Source organism: Dioscorea cayenensis, chromosome 15 (assembly GCF_009730915.1).
Source record: "Dioscorea cayenensis subsp. rotundata cultivar TDr96_F1 chromosome 15, TDr96_F1_v2_PseudoChromosome.rev07_lg8_w22 25.fasta, whole genome shotgun sequence".
NCBI lineage: Eukaryota > Viridiplantae > Streptophyta > Magnoliopsida > Dioscoreales > Dioscoreaceae > Dioscorea > Dioscorea cayenensis.
In genome coordinates this window covers 6,535,439-6,559,015 of record NC_052485.1, presented here as the reverse complement: position 1 = coordinate 6,559,015, position 23,577 = coordinate 6,535,439, and the positions used below count along the sequence as shown (strand labels likewise).

At 32.7% G+C, this 23,577-nt stretch overlaps 1 protein-coding gene across 1 annotated transcript; it reads right to left on the bottom strand.

The window, feature by feature from the left end:
- Positions 1-13,508: 13,508 nt before the first annotated feature.
- LOC120277032 (disease resistance protein RPS2-like) lies at positions 13,509-21,557 on the bottom strand. Its single transcript, XM_039283777.1, has 3 exons — positions 21,530-21,557; positions 17,512-17,544; positions 13,509-16,333 (listed from the first exon to the last, which is right to left on the bottom strand). Exon 3 carries the CDS (start codon positions 15,965-15,967, stop codon positions 13,625-13,627), a length of 2,343 nt encoding a protein of 780 aa, XP_039139711.1. The 5' UTR covers positions 15,968-16,333; positions 17,512-17,544; positions 21,530-21,557; the 3' UTR covers positions 13,509-13,624.
- Positions 21,558-23,577: the final 2,020 nt, after the last annotated feature.

Here is a 23,577-nt window from a genome sequence, read left to right as displayed (position 1 = left end):
ACGGAGTTTCATCCATGGCGACCTGAGGAGATGGAGCATGAGATAGATTATCATCTATACCGACTTTAGGAACTGGAATTTCATCACTACAGACCGAGCGATCAGAAGCGGGGACCTGTGATGCAACTTCTGGCTCTTCTTCTTGAGTAGCTGCTGGTAGGGCATGAATATCCATGGAATCGTCTTCATCATGCTGTTCAGGGATTTCCGCATTGCATGTATACTTCATACTGTACAACTTAGAACGGCTTTTTCGAAGCCATGCAACCCTTAAGGCTAGGACTAGCGGACGGTCTTGATGAAGGGGGGTGACTAATATCCGTTACCTTCACAAGGGGGACTGAATCCCGATGCGGTGACCATGACTTAGACCTTTTCGCTTTGCATCTTCACATTCACGCTCGTCTATATGAGCTAGCAGGTTACATAACTCTGACAAGACTTGTATTAATAACCGCCGCATTTCATCGTCACTTTGCGGAACCTCCCCCGGCCTTTCTACCGATGACTGTCGACGGCCAATTTCTTAAGGGGTGGTTGGAAAGGATTGGTTCCGGTGTCGCTTCTTTGTTGGCTCAACGCTTGACTTTTTCCCAGCAGACAGGGGCCTTATTTGTTGTCGGGACTATCTTGTGTAGTAGCCCGATTCCGATGCTCTGACAGGGGTTTGCTTCTGATCACGCTTAATATTACCAACTAATATATTCTCCTCGTTGTTAGTTGGCAGAAGCTTGGAGAAGTGCCATGTAAAAACAAAAAATCGTAACGTTAGAACATTATACACAGTAATTCTATAAAACAATAAACTTTACACAATAAATTCTCTATTATACACAAGAACATGATATTATACACAGTAACACCATATTATACATAGGAACACCATATTATACACATGTATCGAGTAATGTACACAGTACAACATTGTAAAACACAGGAAATACCACATTTATTCAAATTAGCAATCATTTTAGACAACAATAGGATTAGCTTACTTTTCTCCCTTTGATTGAGTTTAGTAGTAGCTCGATAGACACTGACTTGATGAAACTGGAATCCCTATAGCACATGATATGGGGTGTCTGTCCTATTCTTTGTTTCTTGACACTGTCCGTCACCTTATAAAACCAAATAATCATAGTAATGGAGCAATCTCTCAAATACCCTGCACTAGGGCAGTTTCCTTTACAATGAAGTTTGACATGGGCGGCTGTCACAGGGATGTCTTCCATCATCCACTTGTGAGTAGCGTGCACCCATGCGTAATGGCCTAGTGACCCCAGATCATCGGCGCACCTTGCCACGAATGGTGGAGCATTTAGACAAGTGTTGGAGAACAGAATCATCATCATGAAGTACACCACCAGGAGCTTCACAAAGGTCTCCTCATCACCATGTTTACTACGTACAATTCTCAATAGGCTATCTTTAATTGCATCTCGGTGACGGTCGTGCATTTTATGAAGAAAGTTCTTCTCAAATTCTGACTAGACCTCTCATGCTTGAAAGAGACAGTATCTCCATGGCAACTAAGGCCTAGGATGGGAGCGATGTCTTCTGATCTGAATGAGAGTATACTTTGTCCTATCTTAAACATTTGGCGGTTCTCGTCGTACAACTACAATACCGCATCGAGAACCCCTCTCTCTTGCAACACGGGAGCAATATCCATAAAATGGGCAAACGGCGTACCGCGGAGTATCTCCCAATGGTGCCTATTCATTTGTTTTTTCAACTCTGCAATGGTTTTAACAACTGGGCCCAGATAACACCGAGCATTTACAAGTATTGTTGCCATCTTCTGATCTATATAAAAAAAGCAAACACAGACTCAATCACTAAGAGATAAATATAATATTATACACAATAAACCACACAGCCTACACTGAAAAAGCGACAAACTTTACACAGCAATGTCAATATTATCAAATGAATCACACAACATTACACAGAAAATAGGGAAAGACACTCAAATAACCCTCCTTCTATGGCAATCAGATATGCCTTCTCACCTTCATGCTGCCTTTTTCCCTTGAGATAACTCGATAATCTTTCACAAAAAATCACCGGAGATCTTTGCTGAAGAAATTCTAGAACAAGTGGAAACTGAGGATGAAAGTCGTCGGAAATCTCAAAAACAAGTTTTTGCAAGAAAGAAAACGAACAAAAAAAAAGAACTTCGACGACCTTGACCGATATAAAAAGAAGGTGAGAGGATGAGACCTTTGGTGGAAGGGAGGGTTTCGTTCCGGAATCCCAACGATTCACAGTCCAATCAAATATCGCCAGTTCCCAACAAAAAAAGGGGATAAAAACATCCTTTTAGTCGGTTGAATTCAATTCAAAGCACACAACTCTCTCAGGGGCAGTATCATCTTTTCACAGCCCATTTAACGCCTCCATCTTCTTCGTCAACCGGTTTTGGACTGAAAAGGAAGTTATATAAAAAGCAGGGACCCCTGCAGAAACACAAACTTTGGGTGATTAAAAGGAATAATTGAAACATTTGAGGGATTTTCTGGTACTTCCCGGCTATTATTATTATTATTATTATTATTATTATTATTATTATTATTATTATTATTATTATTATCATTATCATTATCATTATTATTGGTTTATGGATCTTTTAGTTTTTTAATTCATTTTTTTTAAAAAAAAAAAAATAGATTCCCCTTGAAACATACAGGCGTGCTATCAATGCATATTATTTCTTATTATGCAAGTATACATATAACTTGACAAAAATCATGCATATGTGTATTCAAAGTTAAAAACTTACATAAGTAATTAAACCCCAAAATTAAATATAAAATGTCTATAAAATAAATTTGTAGCTTTTATATCTACGATAAACAAGGGTAATGCTATTTCGGCCGAATTAATAATCCGAATGATATGGATACCAAGTAGGCATCCATGTCAACATCAATGTCATTTCTTATCTCTCTTTTGAAAAAAGATTTGATTTTTTTTATAATCTAAATCCTTAATGTTTTATAAATTTTAAAGTTTAGGGATTTATACTAAACTTAAACCCTAATACCCTAAAATCTTAAACTCAAATACTAAACCCTATGTCGTAAATCCTAAATAGTAAACCGCAAACCCTCATAAGGGGTTTGTGATTTACAATGTAAAGTTTAAGGATGAAGTTTCTAGTTTACCATTTACATTAATACTTCAAAGATAAAAGAGAAATTAAGTTTTTGTTTTACATAGAAAAGGAAAGAGAATGAATGTCGTTGTCGGACTATCAATTCGGTATAAATATTATTATTGAATAAACAAACTTGTTCTTTATATAATAATGATAATAATAATAACGATGATGATAATTTTTGAAAATAAATGCAGTTAAAAAAATATAAGATTTTAAAAAATAATAATAACATAAAATAGGTTTATGAAAACAAAAAGATTGCACTTTTGTAAATTTTTTTTTTAAAAATTGTTTTTAAAAGAAAGCCAATATTTTGTTTTTTCAAAAATCTAGGTGGTGACATGACTTGATTTGACATTTTGAATTCTATTTGGGTAAATAACGTTCTCATGATAGATTGAAAAAAACACATATGTATCATTTTTTTTTCTTTTTAAATTTAGGTTTTGAATTTATAATATTCAATTGCTTTTCAAACCATAAATTAATTTCACCTCTTCATATAATTTAGCATTTAATCATAAGGATTGCATAATCCCACCCTTTTCTTGGAACCAAGCCAATCGTAGTAAAATAAAGGAATAGATAAATAATATATCAATAATTTAATTTTTGAGTTCAAATAACATATCAATATATAGGTGGATTTGCTTGGTCAATGCCAAGAATCACCAAAACTTTGCAAAATTCTCATTCTGTTGAAAATAATAAGAATAAAGAGCCAGAATATTTACCAAACACCTTGATAATTTACTTCTTCTTTCTTCCTCTTATTTTTTTTATTTCTCTTCTCTTCTATATCCAAAATATACAAATGAGTGAGGGTATTTATATGGTTACAAGAGTTGAATGAACGGTTAGGATCGATTTGATCCGACGGTCCAAAATGCCCTAGTAGGTGGAATAGTAACAGTATTATCTGTTGCTACAGTACCATAATGTCGGGTGCTACAATGTTGCGGCTGCTACAATAATATCTAGAAGTTGCTACATTACTACCGACTGCTACAGTGATATAGCTATAGTAGGCATCCATTTATAATATTCATAATACTCCCCCTTGGATGCCTACACCTAAAGGATATGCCTCGTTAAAACCTTGCTAGAAAAAACCCAGTGAGATAAAAACCTAGCCAAGAAAAAAAGAGTACATTATCCTTGGTATATTTGAGGATTACTGCCTCATTAAAAACCTTGCCTTGGAAAAACCCATTGGGATAAAAACATTGGTGAAGGGAAAAAGAGTACAATCTCCTCCTCAAATAAATAACTTTTAACTTATATCAGAAGTACTTACATCCTTAAGCCTTCTCATCCCAATTTTGTGGACAAGTCTTTGGTGAATGCACTTAGGAAGTGATTTTGTGAATAGATCAGCTTAATTCTTATTGGACTGAATCTTTTGAACTTTTATAATGCCTTCTTTCTAGAGATCATGAGTGTAGAAAAATTTTGGTGATATATGCTTCGTTCTGTCATCTTTAATATAACCTCCTTGTATTTGAAGCACTGTTGTCTTCATAAATTACTATAGCATTTGTTGTAATAGTTGGTAATTTGCATGATACCTGTATATGACCAATCATAGATCGCAACCATTGGCATTTACGACTTGCTTCATGGATAGCTAGAATTTCAGCATGATTTGATAAGGCAGCTATAAGAGTTTGTTTTGTCGAATACCATGAGATAGCTATACCATTATAAGAAAATATGTATCCAGTCTATGATCGCCCTTTGTGGGGATCAGATAAATACACAGCATCAGCAAAGCCTGTGAGGTTGGATGAAGATTCTTGTGGATAAAATAAACCCAGATCTGTAGTTTCTCGTGAATAATGTAACACGTCTTTTACTCATTTCCATTGTCTTCTTGTCGGTGTAGAGCTGTATCTTGCTAAAAGATTTATTGCAAAAGCTATATCTGGTTTTGTATTATTTGTAAGATACATTAATGCACCGATTGCATTTAAATATGGAGTTTCTGGACCAAGAATGATCTCTCCTTCATCAGGTGGGCGAAATGGATCTTTTTGAAAATCAAGAGTCCGAACGACCATTTTCGTACTCAGTGGATAAGCCTTCTCCATATTGAATCTCTTCAGCACCTTTTCTATATAGGTTGATTGATGCACAAATATTCCTGAGGATAAGTGCTCGATTTGTATACTTAGACAGAATTTGGTCTTTCCCAAATCTTTCATTTCAAATTCTTTCCTCAGATATGATGCTGCAATTACAATATCAGAATGAGTGCCTACAAGATTTAAATCATCCACATATACTGCTATCACAACAAACCATTAGTATAACTTTTAATAAACACACATGGACATATACTATTATTTTGGTACCCTTCTTTTATAAGATATTCACTGAGACAGTAATACCACATCCGTCTAGATTGTTTTAATCCATAGAGAGATCTCTGCAATTTAATAGAGTATAAATGTTGTTAATTTGTAATATCTGTTATTTTATATCCTTTAGGGATTTTCATATATATGTCATTTTCAAGTAATCCATATAGATATGCTGTGACAACATCCATTAATTGCATATCTAATTTATTACTTGCTTCCATAGCAATTAAAAATCGAAAAGTAATTCCATCCATTACAAGAGAATATGTTTTTTCATAAGCAATACCAGGTATTTGAGAAAAACCTTGAGCAACCTGTCTTGCTTTGTATCTCATAATTTTATTATTTTCATTTCTTTTTTCTCACGAACACCCATTTATAACCGACTAGTTTTATCCCTTTTGGTGTTGACACTATCGGCCCAAACACCTAACGTTTTGATAGGGAATATAGCTTAGCCTGGATAGCTTCTTTCCATTTTGGCCAATCATTTCTTTGTCAACATTCTTCAATAGATCATAGCTCTGGATCATTATCAGTATTTATTTCTATATCTGTAGCCACATTGTAGATAAATATATCATTTATTTCGGTCTCATGCCGATTCAATCTTTAACTATCATCTACATAGCAAATTGAATTTTCAATATTTTCAAAAATATCATTTCCTATTGATTCTTCATTAATTTGTTCGGAGGGTTTTATAATTTCCTCTCCCTTTTTACATGGGAGACCCCTCTCTTTATTTTTCTGCTTCCTTTTTCTAGGAGCTGAATCTTTGGTGCCAATTGGTCATCTACGTTTTTGTCGTGGTTTATTTTCAACTTGATTTTCTTTCAATGGATTCTTAGGAATCTCAATTCTTGCAGGAGCATTGGCAGCTGGTATATATGATTTGGTTACCATTTTAGTATCAGTGAATGCATAAGATATTTCATTTGCAATATTTTGCAATTTAATGATCCTCTGAACTTCAAGTTCACATTTATTGGTGCGATGATCATATGTATATAATCGTGATGCATTCTAATCAATTTCTTTTGACTTATTTTGAGTAATCATTCCTCCCCCTAATGAAGGGAACACTGATTCATCAAAATGGCTATCTGCAAATCTTGCAGTAAATACGTCTCCCGTTAATGGCTCTAAATATCGTATAATTGAAGGAGAATCATATCCAACATATATACCAAGTCTGCTTTATGGATCCATTTTTGTAAGATTTGGTGTTGCTAATGGCACATATACTGCACAACCAAATTTTCTCATATGTGAAATGTCATGTTCTTTACCCATAACAAGCTGATATGGTGAATATGAATTAAATGCAGTGGGTCGGATCCGTATTAAAGCTGCAGCATGCAAAATAGCATGACCCCACACACTTGTAGGCAGTTTCGTCCTTAATGACATTGGACGAGCAATAATCTGGACTCTTTTAATTAATGACTCTGCTAACCTATTTTGGGCATGTACATGAGCTACTGGATGCTCAACATGTATTCCAACTTCCATACAATAATTAAAAAATGATTTTGATGAAAATTCACCAGCATTATCAAGACGAATTGTCTTTATGGGATAATCTGGAAATTGTGCTTTAAGCCTGATAATCTGTGCCAATAGCCTTGCAAAAGCTACGTTCCTTGTAGACAAAAGTATACATAGGACCATCTAGTCGATACATCGATTAAAACCATAAAATACCTAAATAGTCCACATGATGGATATATTGGTCCACATATGTCTCCTTGTATTCTTTCTAAAAATTTAGGAGATTTACTAGTCACCTTAGTTGTCAAATGTCTGGTTATTAGCTTTCCCATTAAGCATGCTGAACATGTATATTCATTATTTGTTAGGATTTTATAATCCTTCAGTGGGTGTCCATAAGAACTAGTAACAATTCTGCGTAACATAATAGCACCCAGATGTCCAAGTCTTTCATGCCATATTTTAAATATCTCTGGGTTATTAACCTTCAGGGTTAATACCACATGTGATTTCATCACTTTGATACGTGTAAAATATAATTCTGAAGATATAAAGGAAAAGCGTTCAAGTACACGTTTTTGATATGAAATAATTCATGTAATATGAAGGTATTCTTTTCCTTCCTTATCAACCGTCTTTAAATGATATCCACTGAGACGCATATCTTTAAAGCTTAAAAGGTCCTCCTAGACTTAGGGGAATAGAGAGCATTTTCATCTACAAGAATGTCCTATTTGGCAACATCAATACAGCTTCTCCAGAACCTTCAACCAGGTCTGATGATCCTGCTATTGTGGCTATACATGTATTTCTCATTGATAAAGATATAAAATATATTTTTCTTGTCAAAATAGTATGCGTTGTCCCGCAATCAATAATGCATTCATCATTAGCCATATTTCTAACAAAACAAAAGAAAAATATAATTTAATAAAACATAAAGACATATTACAAATAGTTTATAAGAAAATCTGTCACATCTAAATATGTATTTTCAGTTACATTTAAATTATTTGTAGAATCATTCTCAATTCGATCAACTGTGCAGTTGTCAGCAAAATTTGTCTCAATATCTTTATCTTTCTTATTTTTAAGTGATTCTTCGTAAAGATGGACAAAATGTTTAGGGGTCCTGCAAATTCTAGACCAATGACCTTCCAGGCTACAATGATAGCAGGTATCCCTCTTTGCCTCTGACCCCATGTTGTGGCTTTGTTGCTTTTGTTGATGTACATCAATTTCGCTATCACGTGGTCCAATATTATTTTAGCCCCAATCACGACTGTGTCATCCTCGACCATCATAATATCCTCGTCCACCGTGATTTTTGAAACCAGTACTGCGACTACGCCATCTTCTTTGCCCAAAATTAATTTCTGGCAGTGGTGCTCATCCAGATGATCAAAATTGATGATTCTGCATCAACAATTCATTGTTTTGCTCTGCCACAAGGAGACAAGAAATTAATTCAGAAAATTTTGTGAAATTTTTTTCTCTATATTGTTGTTGTAATATTACATTTCGTGCGTGAAATGTTATAAATGTTTTCTCGAGCATTATACCTTCCGTCACTGTTTCTCCACAGAGACATAGCACTGAAATAATTTAAATAGCTCAAAATTATATTCTTACACGCTTTTAAAGTCTTGAAACCTGAGACTTGACCAATCATTAAGTGCTTTGGGCAAATAGACCATTCTAAGATGTTCAAATTATTCTTTCAGGGATAACCACAATTCTTGTGGATCCTCAATTGTCAAATATTCATTCTTCAGGTCATCATTAATATGATGCCTTATAAATATTAAGGCTTTCGCCTTATTATCATTAGGCTCATCGTTATTAGCCTCAATAGCTTTGCCCAAGTTTCTTGCTTTCAAATGGAGCTTGATATCAAGGCTCTAAGATATATAATTGCTCCCTGAAATTTGAAGAACCTCGAATTCTCTTTTTGGGATATTTGCCATTTTCTTCAAAATAATAATATAACATGTAATTAGAATAGAGTGCACAAAATAAAATATAGATCATATATACTGTTCATATATATGATACTGTATATACATATGGTATTGTTCATATACAACACTGTTTATATGATGCAATTATTGTAGCATTGAGAATGAAATTTTGTTTGAAAGTGAGGAGTATGATTTATAGAGGGAAGAGGAAGGAAGGATAAGGGAAAGAAGAGAGAAGGGCCGGCGAAGAAGAGAAAAGAGGCCGGCGGAGAAAATAAAAAGGGTCGGCGGAGCTTTTACTTGATTCTGTCAACGATTTCCGGAATCAGAGGATCGCCGCGGCAAACTTGGGGAAAACCATGCTAGATGATTTAGATTTGATGAAAAATTTGTTATAGTATTAATATTATTGTTTTTCATGTTTATTTAGATGTACTTATATTATTAGCCTTAGTGGCTTTTGTACTGTATGTTTTTTATGTATGCTTTTAAGAAAATCTTATATATGGTTGACTGAAATTATAAATTAAATAAAATGTATGGTTCGCTAGCGGTATTATGCTTACCTGTCGAACCTCCCTTCATTCAGTGTTAAAAATAGATTCTATATATAAGATATATATTATATGAGCCAAAGAACATTAAAACCATATGAGCAAGTTCGTGCTGATAACATGTTGAAAATAATAAGAATAAAGAGCCAGAATATTTACCAAACACCTTGATAATTTACTTCTTTCTTCTTATTTCTTCTTTTCTCTTCTTTTCTATATCCAAAATATACAAATGAGTGGGGGTATTTATAGGGTTACAAGAGTTGAATGAACGGTCAGGATCAATTTGATCCAACAGTCCAAAATACTCTGGTAGGTGGAATAGTAATAGTACTGGTTGTTGCTACAATACCACATGGCGTCTGCTACAGTGCTGCACTTACTACAATAACATCTAGAAGTTGCTACAGTACTATCAATTGCTACAATGATATATCTACAGTAGGTATCCATTTATAATATCCATATATAAAGCAACTCAAATGTAAAGGTTTCCAACTTGAGAAATGAAAGATGTGATTTGACCTTCAGGAATGTAAAGGTTCAATACTATTGCAAACAAGGCTTTTACATATACCTACGAATACTTTACTGGGTGCAGCAACTTGCAGGGGAAAAAGCTCATCCTTAATAACTTCTCTCAATCTGATGAGCATTTCTTATTCAACTACTCTATTTTTAATCTCCACAAAAATGTTGTTTCAATTGGATTTTTCGTTTCGAACTCTAATTATAATATCTCCATTGCAGGATGCCTCTCCCATTCTTCTCCTGACAGCTTTCATGGAGAAATCCTCGCAATGGAGGTTGCTTTACATTCTACACTGGAGATGGGAATCTCAGTAAAACATGTCTTCCTCACCAACCAATCTATTCCTGCTCTGCTGAATAGCTTCAACTCCATCAATCCTTGGCACTGGAATGAACCTCTTTCCAATTTGAAATTTTTATTGGATATGATGGGTAGTCCTCAGCTACATGTTATTCCCAAGTCATGATGCTACCAGCTGTTAATCTTGCTAGCCATGGTGTTCATTTGCATGCTCTTAATCTTTTTCTGTATGGCCGGAATTTACCCCGTTCAATCATGAAGAGCTTCATCTTCGCGGGATTCAACTTTAGTAATTAGTTTTTATTCTTGTTGTTTTGTTTTCTTTTCTTCAGTTTTTTCTTTAATCTTTCTGGTTTTTTAGCAGACTAGTCTTCTTGTAATTGTTGTTCAATGCTAATAAATTAGCTCCTTTTTGGAGTTCTTTTAAAAAAAAAACTTGAGAAATGAAAGATAATCATATAAATCTCAAAAGTTCACATGATTCCACTTGTCAAAGCATTAAATCAATTATTTTCATCTAAACAAATTATTAATACACAAAGTGGACAAATAAAGAAAATATAAACAGCTGAAATTTTATATATAACTAAAAAAAAAAGTTTGAAATGCTATTATTGGTGGATTATTTACTTGTGGTAGTTCCCACTCTAACTCACTCTCAAAAACCAAATCAACCCTTCTTGGAATGCTCTAGAAATAACATAACCCAATTCTAATTGCTCAAAACACTAAATTGGAACCCAACTTATGAGGCATTTAAGACAATCACTAACAATAAACATGAATCTAGTGAGAAGATCTAATAGCGATAGCTTCCCCAAGACAAGGTAACTAATAGGTGCTAGGTAAAAACATAATGTCATTGAAAGAAAGAAATACATACACACACATATATATATATATATATATACACACATATAAGCATAGGTATCTAAGGTTTAACAAAAGAAAAAGAGCAACTAAACTTCGCAAGCTAAGATGGAAAAATTATACATCTACGAGGTTTACAATCAAGACCAAAACGGCTATTGCACTTAAACTAAGTAATAATTCATGCAACCCAAGCCAAGAGGTATATAAGAGTAATATAAAGGAATTTATTTGGATAACAACTAGTTTCAAGGCATGGCTAGAAACCAAAATAGGGGCATTTCAACAAACATCTCATGTGTATGATCAAAAGACTAAGTGATTCCACCACTTGACAATCAATCCATGCTAAGCAAAATAATACAAGTATTCCACAACTATACTAAAGGAAAAAAGATTCTGACAAAACAAAGAATCTCAAGGATAGAACACATGAACAACAACACTTTCAACAATCATTAAGAAACACAAGGCATGAGGCACGGCCACAACCATGAACCACCTCAGCTACAGCCTCTCCTAATACCCTAAATAGCAGAGAGAGGGAAAGATCTTGGGCCGCTTTTCCAACTCATCAACAGAGGTAGCCGAAGAAGGTGCAATTGAGGCCTTACCCTCCTTTTTAAGCTCTCCGGCCCTCTGACTATGCCATGAAGAGACAATTTAAGCTCTCCGGCCCTCTGACTATGCCATGACGAGGCAAGGTTGGCATGGTCATTGGAGAGGGGCGTCATGGCATGGTCATTGGAGAGGGGCGTCATGGCAAGGTTGGCATGGTCATTGGAGAGGGGAAGCATGCCCTAGAGTGTAAGTGAAAAAGAATCGAAAATCATTGGATGCTACAGTGAAAAAAGCAAAGGAAAAAGAACAAAAAAATAAAGGTTGACCAATTGGCTGGGGCCCACAATATATTTTTTTTTCAAAGAAACTATGAGATATTTGTTTATTTCTAGAATTGTAAGAGTTGCAACTTCCAAAATGCGATTGACACCCGCGTCTTATGTTTGAAAGACTCAGAAACATTTGATTACTTTTTCGCAAGTGCGAATTTGTTGTTTATTTTTGGGCCTTCTTTGATCAATCCTTAAAATCTCAATCACTCTTCTTCTCTCTCTCTCAGATTTGGTCAACTTGGATTCTATCCATTGAGGCCCAGCAACGATGTCTGTGGGACTTAATTTCTAGAGCAATTTGCTGAAATATCTGGCTGGAAAGAAACAACAGCATTTTTAATTCTTTGTTTTTGCCTTTATTCTCGGTTATTGCAAAACGATTCATATACTTCTCGCTTGGCTTTTTTGCAGCTAGAGACCCTTAGCTTTAGCACTTGCCATCAAATTCAATCCAGAAGCTCAAGTGCGCTCTTGTCTTCTTGGGCTCACATCCGACTGAGCTTGGCATCTCCTCCGACCCACCTGCTCAGGAGTGATTCACCCCACTCTCCCTCCTCCTTTGCCAGCTGTCGAGGTCCTTTTGTCTCCTTTTGGCGTTCCTCAGCCTCTCAGTGGTGTTGTTTTGTTATTTATTTTTCATGCTTTGTTTGTTTGGTCGCGTTTGCTGTGGGTAGAAGCACATTATCCCTGGTGATAGCTTTCTACCTTAGTTTACTGTTGTTTTTCTTCTTTGTCGTTTAGTGTTGTTTGCTCTGTTTCTCATGTTTGTACTCTTTTTTTTCTAAATAAATATGTGATTTATCCACTTTTTTCAATATATATATATATAAAAGATTACATATGATTTAAGTTTTAGTGGATTATATATTGGGTTATTAACCTCATAAAATTTTGTTAGTTGATTTTCGTATTAGCAATAACAAGAGTAGCTAGCTAATTAGTAGATTAAGATTAGTTTATGTGTCATTTTAAAGATTTTCTTATTTGTTTTTAGACTTTGATTGTCTTTTGATTAATGTTGGAGTATTGAGATTGTTGTAGCTCCAATTTGCAATTTTGATGAGTGGATTTTTATTTGTTTGTTTGTTGAAGCATATCAAGATTATTCATTTATTTGTATAACCTTTGGAGGTTGTTATATTTTTATTGCTTTCCATGTAAGTTTGTTTAAAATGGTTTGAGGCCTTATGCTTATGTGGACATGCAGCCATTTGTCATATGTTTGCTTCTTTGATCATGGTTGGGGCATCATGGTTGTGAAAATTAAACTAGGATATACATAAATATCAAACAAAAAGCGAAAGAGGAAAAGCAATTTATTCAAGCCACAATAATCACATGATAGAAGTAATTACATTACATAGGGTGGTAACTAACAAAAACATATTTATGATGGAAAAGCTAAAAATGTAATTACCACAAGAGATTACAACTTTATCCACATGATCATAACATTTTGACATCTTTATCCACATGATCATAACATTTTGACAATCACAAAACAAAAGGAGAGAAGTGATGCTTGAACGCCCAATCCATGCCATCCCACAAGTTTCGTGGGTAGACACTTATGTAATCAAGATTCTTAGCACTGTGAAGTCCAAGTGGGAGGTTTCTCAAGTTCCAACAATTCCTCAACGAAATTACTTCAATGGAAGGAAAAGAAAGTTCTCCCTCATAGATGGATTCTAAATTTGGCAAATCATCAAGATCCAATGTCTTGAGGCTTCGGAAAGGAGTGCCCTCTTCAATCATTGTATGACGATCACCAGCTATAATACACCTCAGTCTACGACATTTGCTTATTAGGAGAATCTGAAGAGATGGTAGCAGATCAACCCAACACAAGCTAATCAAGTTTTCGCATTCAAAGATTTCCAAATAAGTGAGCTTGGGGAGAAAATAACTTGGTTCTAAATCTTCCCAAATGACATCCCTTAGGTTAGGGAGAAAACCTAAACATAAGCTTTTTAGTTGAGAAAGGCACCAAGAAATTTTATCCTCTGTTGTCATGACTAACTCCTTCAATCCGTAAATTGAGAAGATATTGAGTTCTTGAAGGTTTTCCTTGCTGTTGTTTCCAAGTAGGGATTGGGATATGCTGATTGAAGTTAAATATTCATCATAGTCTGTCAATTTTACTCTTTGCTTAGGAATATATGAGAGTTTTTCCAATGCAGAAACGCCTCTTATGTTGAACCCCACTCCTTTCAAATTGCTTAAGATTAGCAAGTCATCAAGATATGCTCCTTCGTAGAAATAGATGCCAGTTGAATATAAATCCAATACATTCAAATTTTTTAGCCTTGCTATGAGATCTTGAGGAATATCCTTTAATTCTTTTGCTCCAACACAATATAGATACTTCAACTTATTCAAATCACCCAGAGTCGAAGGTAAAGAAATGAGAGATGAGAATGACAAATTGAGATATTGCAACTCATGCAACATACCTATCTCTTCCGGCAAAAAGGTAACACAGGTTCTGGATAGATCCAAATACTTGAGCCAGTGCATTGTCACAAAGAAGCTTGAAGAAATATGGCAGAGTTCTTTATTTCCTTGGAGTATAAATGTTCTGAGCTTATGGAAATTAGGAGATCCATGCAGTGATCTTATTCTGTTATATGCCAAAGAGATTGCTTCCCTGCCATTGAGATCTTCAGGCAATCTTTCTAAGTTTCTATCTGGTTTCACTAACCATCCTCCATTATTTTCCTGACAACCTGAAGTTATCCACAATGCAAGATCTCGGATCATGTCATGGACTTTCACATTGCTTCTTAATTGACTAGATTTCCAAACACAGCGTTTCACAACTCCTGATTCGAGTAAGCATGCTTCTTTAAGAATTCCAATAATAGTCTCACCCTTAATGTAAGCTTCATTAAGTTCATCAAAATAACCTAATAAACCATGCCCCATCCAACACTCTATGAGTTCATCTGTAGGTATTTGCTCATCCTCACCCCATAAAGAACAATACAAGAAGCATTGCCTTAAATAATCACTCTCCAAACTGTCATAACTGATCTTCAAAATAGGAAAGAAGTTTGATTCCTTCATACCTAGAATGTTATGATATTTGGACTTTCTCATCATGGTGGCAACATACTCCCATTCTCCGGGTGTCTTCTTAGTCGACATCGCTTTGCCTACAGTGACAAGAGCAAGCGGAAGTCCAGCGCATTTCTTTGTGATATCCTCTGCATGACGTTGGATTTGTTTATCAGACGCAATGAGCTCTTTACCGGCCTTCTCTTTGAATAAACTCCATGCTGCATTGTCATCCAAGCACTCCATTTTTATCTTCTTATTAGCTTCCATGCTACCGCAAGTTGCCTCGGACCGAGTTGTGAAAACTACCATCCTCTTCTTCTTGTCTTGAGCATGATGTTGAATGTCAGGTACTCCAATCATCTCAAGATCAAGTGAGCTCCAGAGATCATCTAGCAGCAACAGAAAACTCTTTGTCCTCAAGAAATTGCAAATTGCACCAGCATCAGCAGATGACAATCCCAAATACTTAGCGATATCAGATCGAATCTTTTCAGCATTATTCCGAGAAACCACAACCCAAATGACATGATCAAACATGCCATCTTTGTTGTGAACTAATTCATTGTTGATGCTTCTTAAAAGTGTGGTTTTGCCGACGCCTCCCATGCCCCATATCCCGACGATCCCTGACATGTATTCTTTGAGATAGCGGCATATCACCTCAAGCATGGACACCATGCTAAAAACCGTTGAAGGAGTTGGAAGCTCACTTCCATGACCCGGAGGCAATTTCTTGGCTACATCTTCAAACTTAAAATCTTTGTTCAGCAAAGGCATCACCTCCTCTATCTTCTTGAAAGCTTGTCTGCCGATCTTAAAGTTAGAAACTACATTGAGTGAAATGATTCCAATGCACTTTTTCTTTGGTCATATGCTTGTTTTATGGCCAACACTTCACGTTCAATGGTTTCAACCTTTTGAAGCCAAAACGCCACTTCAGGGGAGCAATCTTTGCCTTCTCGCTCAGCGTTTTGGATGTCTCTCTGGATGCTCTCCCTCTTGGCTCTTAGTTCATCCATGGCGTTAACAATGGCTTTGACATTGTCGCTGAGTAGGAATAAATACTTGAATTGGCGGACAACAGGATCTACCACGTAGGGAGCCACAGAACTAACCACCGGGTCAATGAGATCCATATCAACACTGATGAATATCAAATGGGACAATTAGTTTTCTTTGAAAAAAAAACATAAATAAAAATGTTGATAGTGATCTTCAACTCATTTGATTGCAAAGATTACAATCATTTTTTTTAAAAAAAAAGTAAACCACAATTCATTATAAAAAAGCAAAACATTACACGAAAAGGCACAACAAGACAAAAAAAAAAAATAAATGAAAAACCAAATAACAACATACTAGACTACAATCATTTGATTATAAGCATCCCACAAATTCTTTTTAAAATACATCTTAAACAAATAACTTTCATGCTTACATAAGTTTATAAAAAAATAAAATAAAATAAACTATAAGTTTACTAAAAAAAACATAGAGTATAACAATGAAGTCACAAGGAACACATATAAAATAATGAGGTAATTTTTTTGTGATGTCATTACTTTATAAAATTTTAAAATTTTAAAAATTATATATATATATATATATATATTATTCAATTTAGTTTCCACATGGCACTTAAATTCCCAATATGCATGAATCTCACGTCAACAACAAAGATGAATAAAAATTTTATGTATTTTTACTAATATATATATTATTAAAATAGATGTATAAACGACTGTTCTGATAGTGAACAATGGAATAATTTTAAATATTTTTATTATATTTAAAATTTTATTTATATTAAATATGGTATTAATAATAAAAAAAATTATTGCTTAATAAATATTCATATGATTTTTCAAAACTAAAGCATGCTAATAGTTTACATTAAGGAGATTATTTAATTATAGCATTAGAATTTCTATTGTTATATAATATTGTCTTAAAACCCAAAAATTGCAACAACTCCAATGCAGAACTAGGAAATTTGTCTAGTTATAATTATGTTATATTCCATACTAACTATCATATCAATCTCAATTATGATAATAGAAAAGAATGCAAACCACAAGGACCAAATCAAGTACATTGATTAAAGAAAAAACACAACTAATTATAGTGAGTAAATAGTTTTAGACCAATTAGAAACCGTATGTTAAGTTGACATCAAAAATTGTGATATTAATACAAAGTATTAAATATTTCAAAAATTAAAAAACAAAAATATACTGAACATCTGAATATAAAAATGAATAAATAATTTTAATCAAAGAGTTTTTATATAATTATTAGCGTGTGGATATGTAGTAAGTTACCACGTAATCAAAAGATTCTCCCCTTCAACTTCACTGCATAAATGAGAAGAAAAAAACGAGTTAGTCTCCATGCTTGCTACAAAACCAAGGAATGAGATGCATATAAGCATGTTAAAACCCACTTAAATATTTTTATAGTCATGTCGGTGTTGGTGTTGACATGGCACGCAAATTAAGTTAATACTCTAAATGATGTCTATTTCGGCCATTACATTGGCAAAAGATTTAAAAATTAATATATCTGGGGACTTGTGGCTTATAAGTTCTGTGTCAACACTAAAAATACAAATAAATGTATAATTTATAAGACAGACATTTTAAATTAATATTTTTTTTAAATGTAACAATAGAAATTAAAAAAAAAAAAGAAAAAGAAAAGAAAAGTGTAGTAAAATTTAGTAACAAAAAACAACTTTAATCTATTATACCAGTATCGAACAGAATAAGCTAATTAACATTACAAATTTATACTTAAATCATTAATTATATATATAAATCAAAAGAATTTAGTTTCTAATTGAGGTTCCCTGATGTGCAATACCATATATATATATGGAACTCATGGAACTCATGGAACCATGAGACTGTATTACATACCTAATTTCATGTTCGGTATAAAATTGTTGGAAATATATATAATATATACACGTGCAAAAGTATTATGAGGAAGGGTTAACACTAGAAGTTAGTTACTGGATTAAACTACATCTAGAACATTGAAGAATAGCCTAAACATTATTAAGTTTTTAATAATAACTTGATAAACAAATTATTAAATTTCATATCTCTAGTTCATTCAATGTCAATAAACCCATGCTTTTCAAATACGCATGCTTTCATAATATGAAAAAAAAATGAATACAAAACCTTAATAATATTATATGCACAGCAAAGAAACAGGCATCTTGCCAATTTAGAAATTATTCAACTAATCAATATTTGACTATGATCTTGGTTGGAAGTTTAAATTCAAAAGCTGATTTCCAATCAAGCATGCATATTATATAAATATAAATCAAACATGTTTAATTATGTTGATATGATTTGACTCAATTTTTTTTAAAAAAAAATTGATAAATCACAATTTTATTAAAAGCACAAAAGTGCAATAAAAAAACTATAGATAAAAACCTACTAGAGATGGGACTAACATTATATTTTTATATAATATTTTAAACTAATAAACGAAAACTCTAAATTAATATTTTTAGTTTAGCCTGTAGTTGACCCCATCAACTGTGGATACATGCTGGTTTGTGTATGGTTAGAGGCTAGGGAAAGGTGATAAAAAGCTCTTCAACAACGGAAATGAGAAAATCGAGTCCAAAATAAACCAAGTGAATATGGACTTAAAAGGCTTTAACAAAAACGAAAATGTAGTTGTGGATGGAGTGAAAAAAAAGTAATCCGGTTCAATCAAGTTTGTTGAGCAAAGAAATTACACAACCGAAGTCCAAGGACCCAAAAAAGTCATCCACCTGATATTTCACACCTTTGCAAAAGATGAAGTATAATATATACCCCATTAAAGGGAGGCCGGGATGGTATACTAAATAATAATATATCCATAAATAGTACATAATGAAATACTATAAAATATTGGATATAGAAAACCATCCATATTATATATATATGATTATTTTATAATTAAGAATTAAGATACCAAGCTTTACAAAAGTGTATGAACTATCTTATAAATTATAATGAAAAATTAGCGGTGCAATGAAAGTTGATGTCTTTGAAAGGCTATTTATAATAAAAATTTAATGGGCTAGTGTCTTAACTAAAAGATTATGCTTTTTTTTTTTAATTAAGAGTGACAATTAAATATGATAATAAACCAGATGTGCTCCTGATGCGCTGCTCGTTCTAGGAGGAGTCCCTTTCTCTTTCTAATTATCTCGTTTTGTTGTTTCTTATGTTCCACTTCTAGTAGTTCTATCACCATTTTTGTATTGGTTTGCTTTGTATTGATTTTTTTAATACATTATTTGTGGTTTATCGACTCTATGAAAAATAAAAAACCAGCTGAGGTTGAACAAGTTCAAATTTGGACTTTGTAATGTAAATTGAAAATTGAATATTTAATTTTATTTTGTTTTATTTGAAGAATCAATTGAGCCAATTATTTTAATTTAAAATATCTTTACCAAAAAATAAATGATGTATCCAAAAACCAATAATACAATAAGTGTTTAAAATACTTGAATGATTGAAATGCAACAATTCTAGGAAGAAATTGTAAAATTCTCCACTAAATAAATAAAACTAATAAATAAAAACTAAAAGTAATGAAGCAAAATTTGAATTGTAAGCCAACATAAATGCATAGTTTGGATAGTGTTTTAAATAATTTCTAAAATAGAATGAATTAACACAAAAATAAATTCCTTAAAACTCATATGAAATAGGAAAACTTTCGTACGATAAGATTCGTAAATGACTTTATTCACAAAAAGAGATTCGTAAATGATGGTAGAAAATCACATTTGATCGATCTCTTTTTATATTTGTAGAAGATATTCTATTCTTTCATCCAAAATTCGTCTTTACATCACATATCTTGGGTTATAATTAATTAAGAAATGGTAAATGTATAGCTTCTCTTAAAAAAAAAAAGGAAAAAACAAAAAGAATCACTGCTTTGTGTTATGGAGAAGGACACTAGCTAGATGCACCTTATCATATATCTCATCTTTGGTATTCTCTGAGTTAACCATTTTCCCATTCATTGTTCTTGTAATGCCCTGTTATATTTCCATAGATATTTAAGTGTTTTTCCTATGTACTTACTGCTTTGGCAAATGCTTTTGGGTAGTTTAAAATATTTAAGATGGTATATGAATTTTACTTGTTTTTTAAATGGTTTTCTATGTTCTTTAACTTTGACTTTTTTTTTTTTTGGTAATTTTAAATATTTAAGATGGTATATGAATTTTGCCCCTTTTTCTTCTGGCATCTTAGTTCCTATATTTTCAAAACACTTAAAATTGTGATCATTGAACATATAGGGTAAATTTTTTAGTATGTCACTAAACTTTGGCTCACTTTCACTTTGATCACCGAACTTCAATTTATATCAATTTGGTCACTCAACTTTAATTTGATTTCAACTGGTAATAAATCAAGGATTTCAACCCCTAATTGATTACATGACTATCTAAAAATCTAAGTCAGTCCTCCCATTGACACATTATTAAGTCTATTAGAGGTGTCCATGTCATTGAAAAATAGCCACATCATTCATTTGGAGGTTGAAATCTCTTGATTTACTACCAAGTGAAATGAAATTAAAATTGAGTGACCAAATTGATACAAATTGAAGTTCAGTTGTCAAAGTAAAAATGAGCCAAAGCTTAGTGACTTACTACAAAATTTACCCGAACATATATGATCAAAATTTTCTTTTGTAATATATGTTAGGCATTTAGATAAGTCATCTACATTATCAAACAACATGTGTAACAGTAGACTTTCAATATGCTTAATAATAAATGGAAGTTTACTTGACATGCATTGGATCATGAGTTACAAATAACTCTTGTGAACTATCTTAAAAATACATAAATAAATAATTCGAGCATTTTACATTAACAAAATTGTAGTAAGTTTTGAGTGACAATTATGCTAATAAACAAGCTAAGTTTAAACGGGTTCAAACTTGGGCATTCTATTCTAGTTTGTAATCCGAATATTTTGTTTTGTTTTGCCTTTTTTGAAATATCAGTTGAGGTCCATATTTGCTAAAGTTAAAAATATGATTCTTAAAAGATAAATGATTTATCCAAAAATCACTACAATATATAATATGTGACATAAATACTTTAATAATTAAAGAACAAAAATTCTAAAAAGAAATGGTAAAATTCTCTACATATAAATAAAACATAATAAATGAAAGCTGAAAGTAATGGAGTAAAATTTGAATAAACCAACTTGAATGGTCAGTTTGTATAGTATTTCAAATAATTTTTTAAAAAGAATTAATTGACAATAAAATAAAATAAATAAAACTCACATGAAATAGAGAAAAGCTTCGAAGAATGAGATTTGTGAATAATGGTGAGAAATCATATTCATTCTCTTTTTATATTGGTAGGAGATATTCTGCTCTTTCCTTTCAATTCGCCTTTACTTAATGTACCTTGAGTGATGATTAAGAAATGTATAAGTTTTTTAAAAGAAAAAGGTAAGAAGAAATCAGTGCTTTGTTCTTTGGTACTCTATTCTTTCATTCCAATTTTTCTTTCCTTACTATTCCTTGGGTGATGATTAAGAAATGTATAATTTCTTTAGCAAAAAACATGAAGGAACCAAAGCTTTATCCTGCAGAGAAGAATGCTAAATGCCCTTGCTATAACTCATCCGTGGTACTTTTGAAGTTAATCAATTTCCCATTCCTTGCTACTGTAATGCCATGATATACGAAGGGTTCATTTCACCTGTGGTCATAAATGTTTGCATTTTATAATATTATGATTACAAATTTTTTTTTTTATAACACAAAAATCACTTAACTTTGCTCTGGTTGCATCTGTGGTCACAATGGCCTACTTTAAGACTGTTTTCTATGCCACATCAACACCATGTCAGCGCCACATTAGCAAATTCGCTTGAAACAGTTTTAAAACAAGTTTTTGTGGCCACATGTGCAATCGGAGCAAAATTAAATGGCTTTTGTGTTATAAAAAAAAAGTTTAGTGGCCACAACGTTATAAAGTACAAAATTTTGTGGCCATGGATGAATGAACCTGATATGTGAACTTTAAATTATTTCTTTTTCCATCTCAGTTCCTATATTTTCAAAAATTGTTAAAATTGTGATCACTTAACATAGATTTTTAGTTTTAATTACCAATGAACAAGTGGTCCATTGATAGCTAGGTCCTCATTAAAACCCTTAACAAGTGGTTAGAGTTCAAATTATGATGAGGGAATATTTTTAAAAGTGTGAGCAGTGATTGTGTGTAGATGGTCCCAGTGCTCATGTGTGAGCAGCCCCATCTTCACTTGCTCTGCCGAGCCATGTGCATGTCTTTGCCTTTCAGTATACACAATAATAAATTTGGAGCTATCTTTGTATATAAAAATATATTTCTCTTTTCAACAAAAATGTCACTCATCAATCAACCAAATGTATCACACCTTAAAATGGTTTGGCGGATAACCGACTTAAAATATTATTAAATTTTTACATAAAACTTAATTTACCCAAGTTTTAATTTGTCGAATAATTTACTAAAGGATGTTATAAAAAAAATTTCAACGAAAACTAAATAGCAATTAGCTAAAGCTAAACAACAAAAATAAGGATTTTGATGATCATTAGCATTTAAGTTCATATCACTATTGCTACATTAATAACAAAAGAACAAGATTTTGGTAGCAAATTACATTAATAAAATGCTGTGAAAGGGCAACTATCACACCCTTTTATTTGAAAAAAAAAAAAAACACACACACACACACACAAAAATTGTAATAAATACTAATTTTAAAAAAATATCCAAAATAAAGATAAAAGGGTCTTTTCCCATGTTAACCCTACTTTAATTTAATATTATCAAAATGGCCCAAAATGACCCTAGGACTATCACATCAATGCCCAATCAGCACCAAACCAATGTATTGAGTGAGTTTTTTTTATTTGTTTTTTCTTAATTACAGATTTCTTTTTATAATTATTAAATAGCTTATTTGTGGTTTTTTAACCCAATTTTTTTTAAAAAAAAATTGTTATTAAAATAGAAAATATTATTTGGAATTATTATTATTATTATTATTAATCTAAGAATTATTAAAAAGATAATTATTTTATTAATATTTTGATTATTAATAGAGTGGTAATTATTGAAGTTAGAATTATTTAAAATTATTTTTATTATTATTAGTAAAATATTATTATTACAGTGAAAATTATTTTAAATTAATTTTATTGATGAAATCACGTTCGGACCATGACTTTGATCGGAGCGCTTGGGATAGAGCGGCGGCGTTGGTGGGGCCGTCCTGGCGACGACAACATCCCGATCTGTCGCCCACGCAACATCACTTGGTATCACATGA

Coding starts and splice junctions, on each gene's coding strand:
- LOC120277032 (XM_039283777.1), bottom strand. CDS start 15,967: ATGCCTTTGCTGAACAAAGATTTTAAGTTTGAAGATGTAGCCAAGAAA.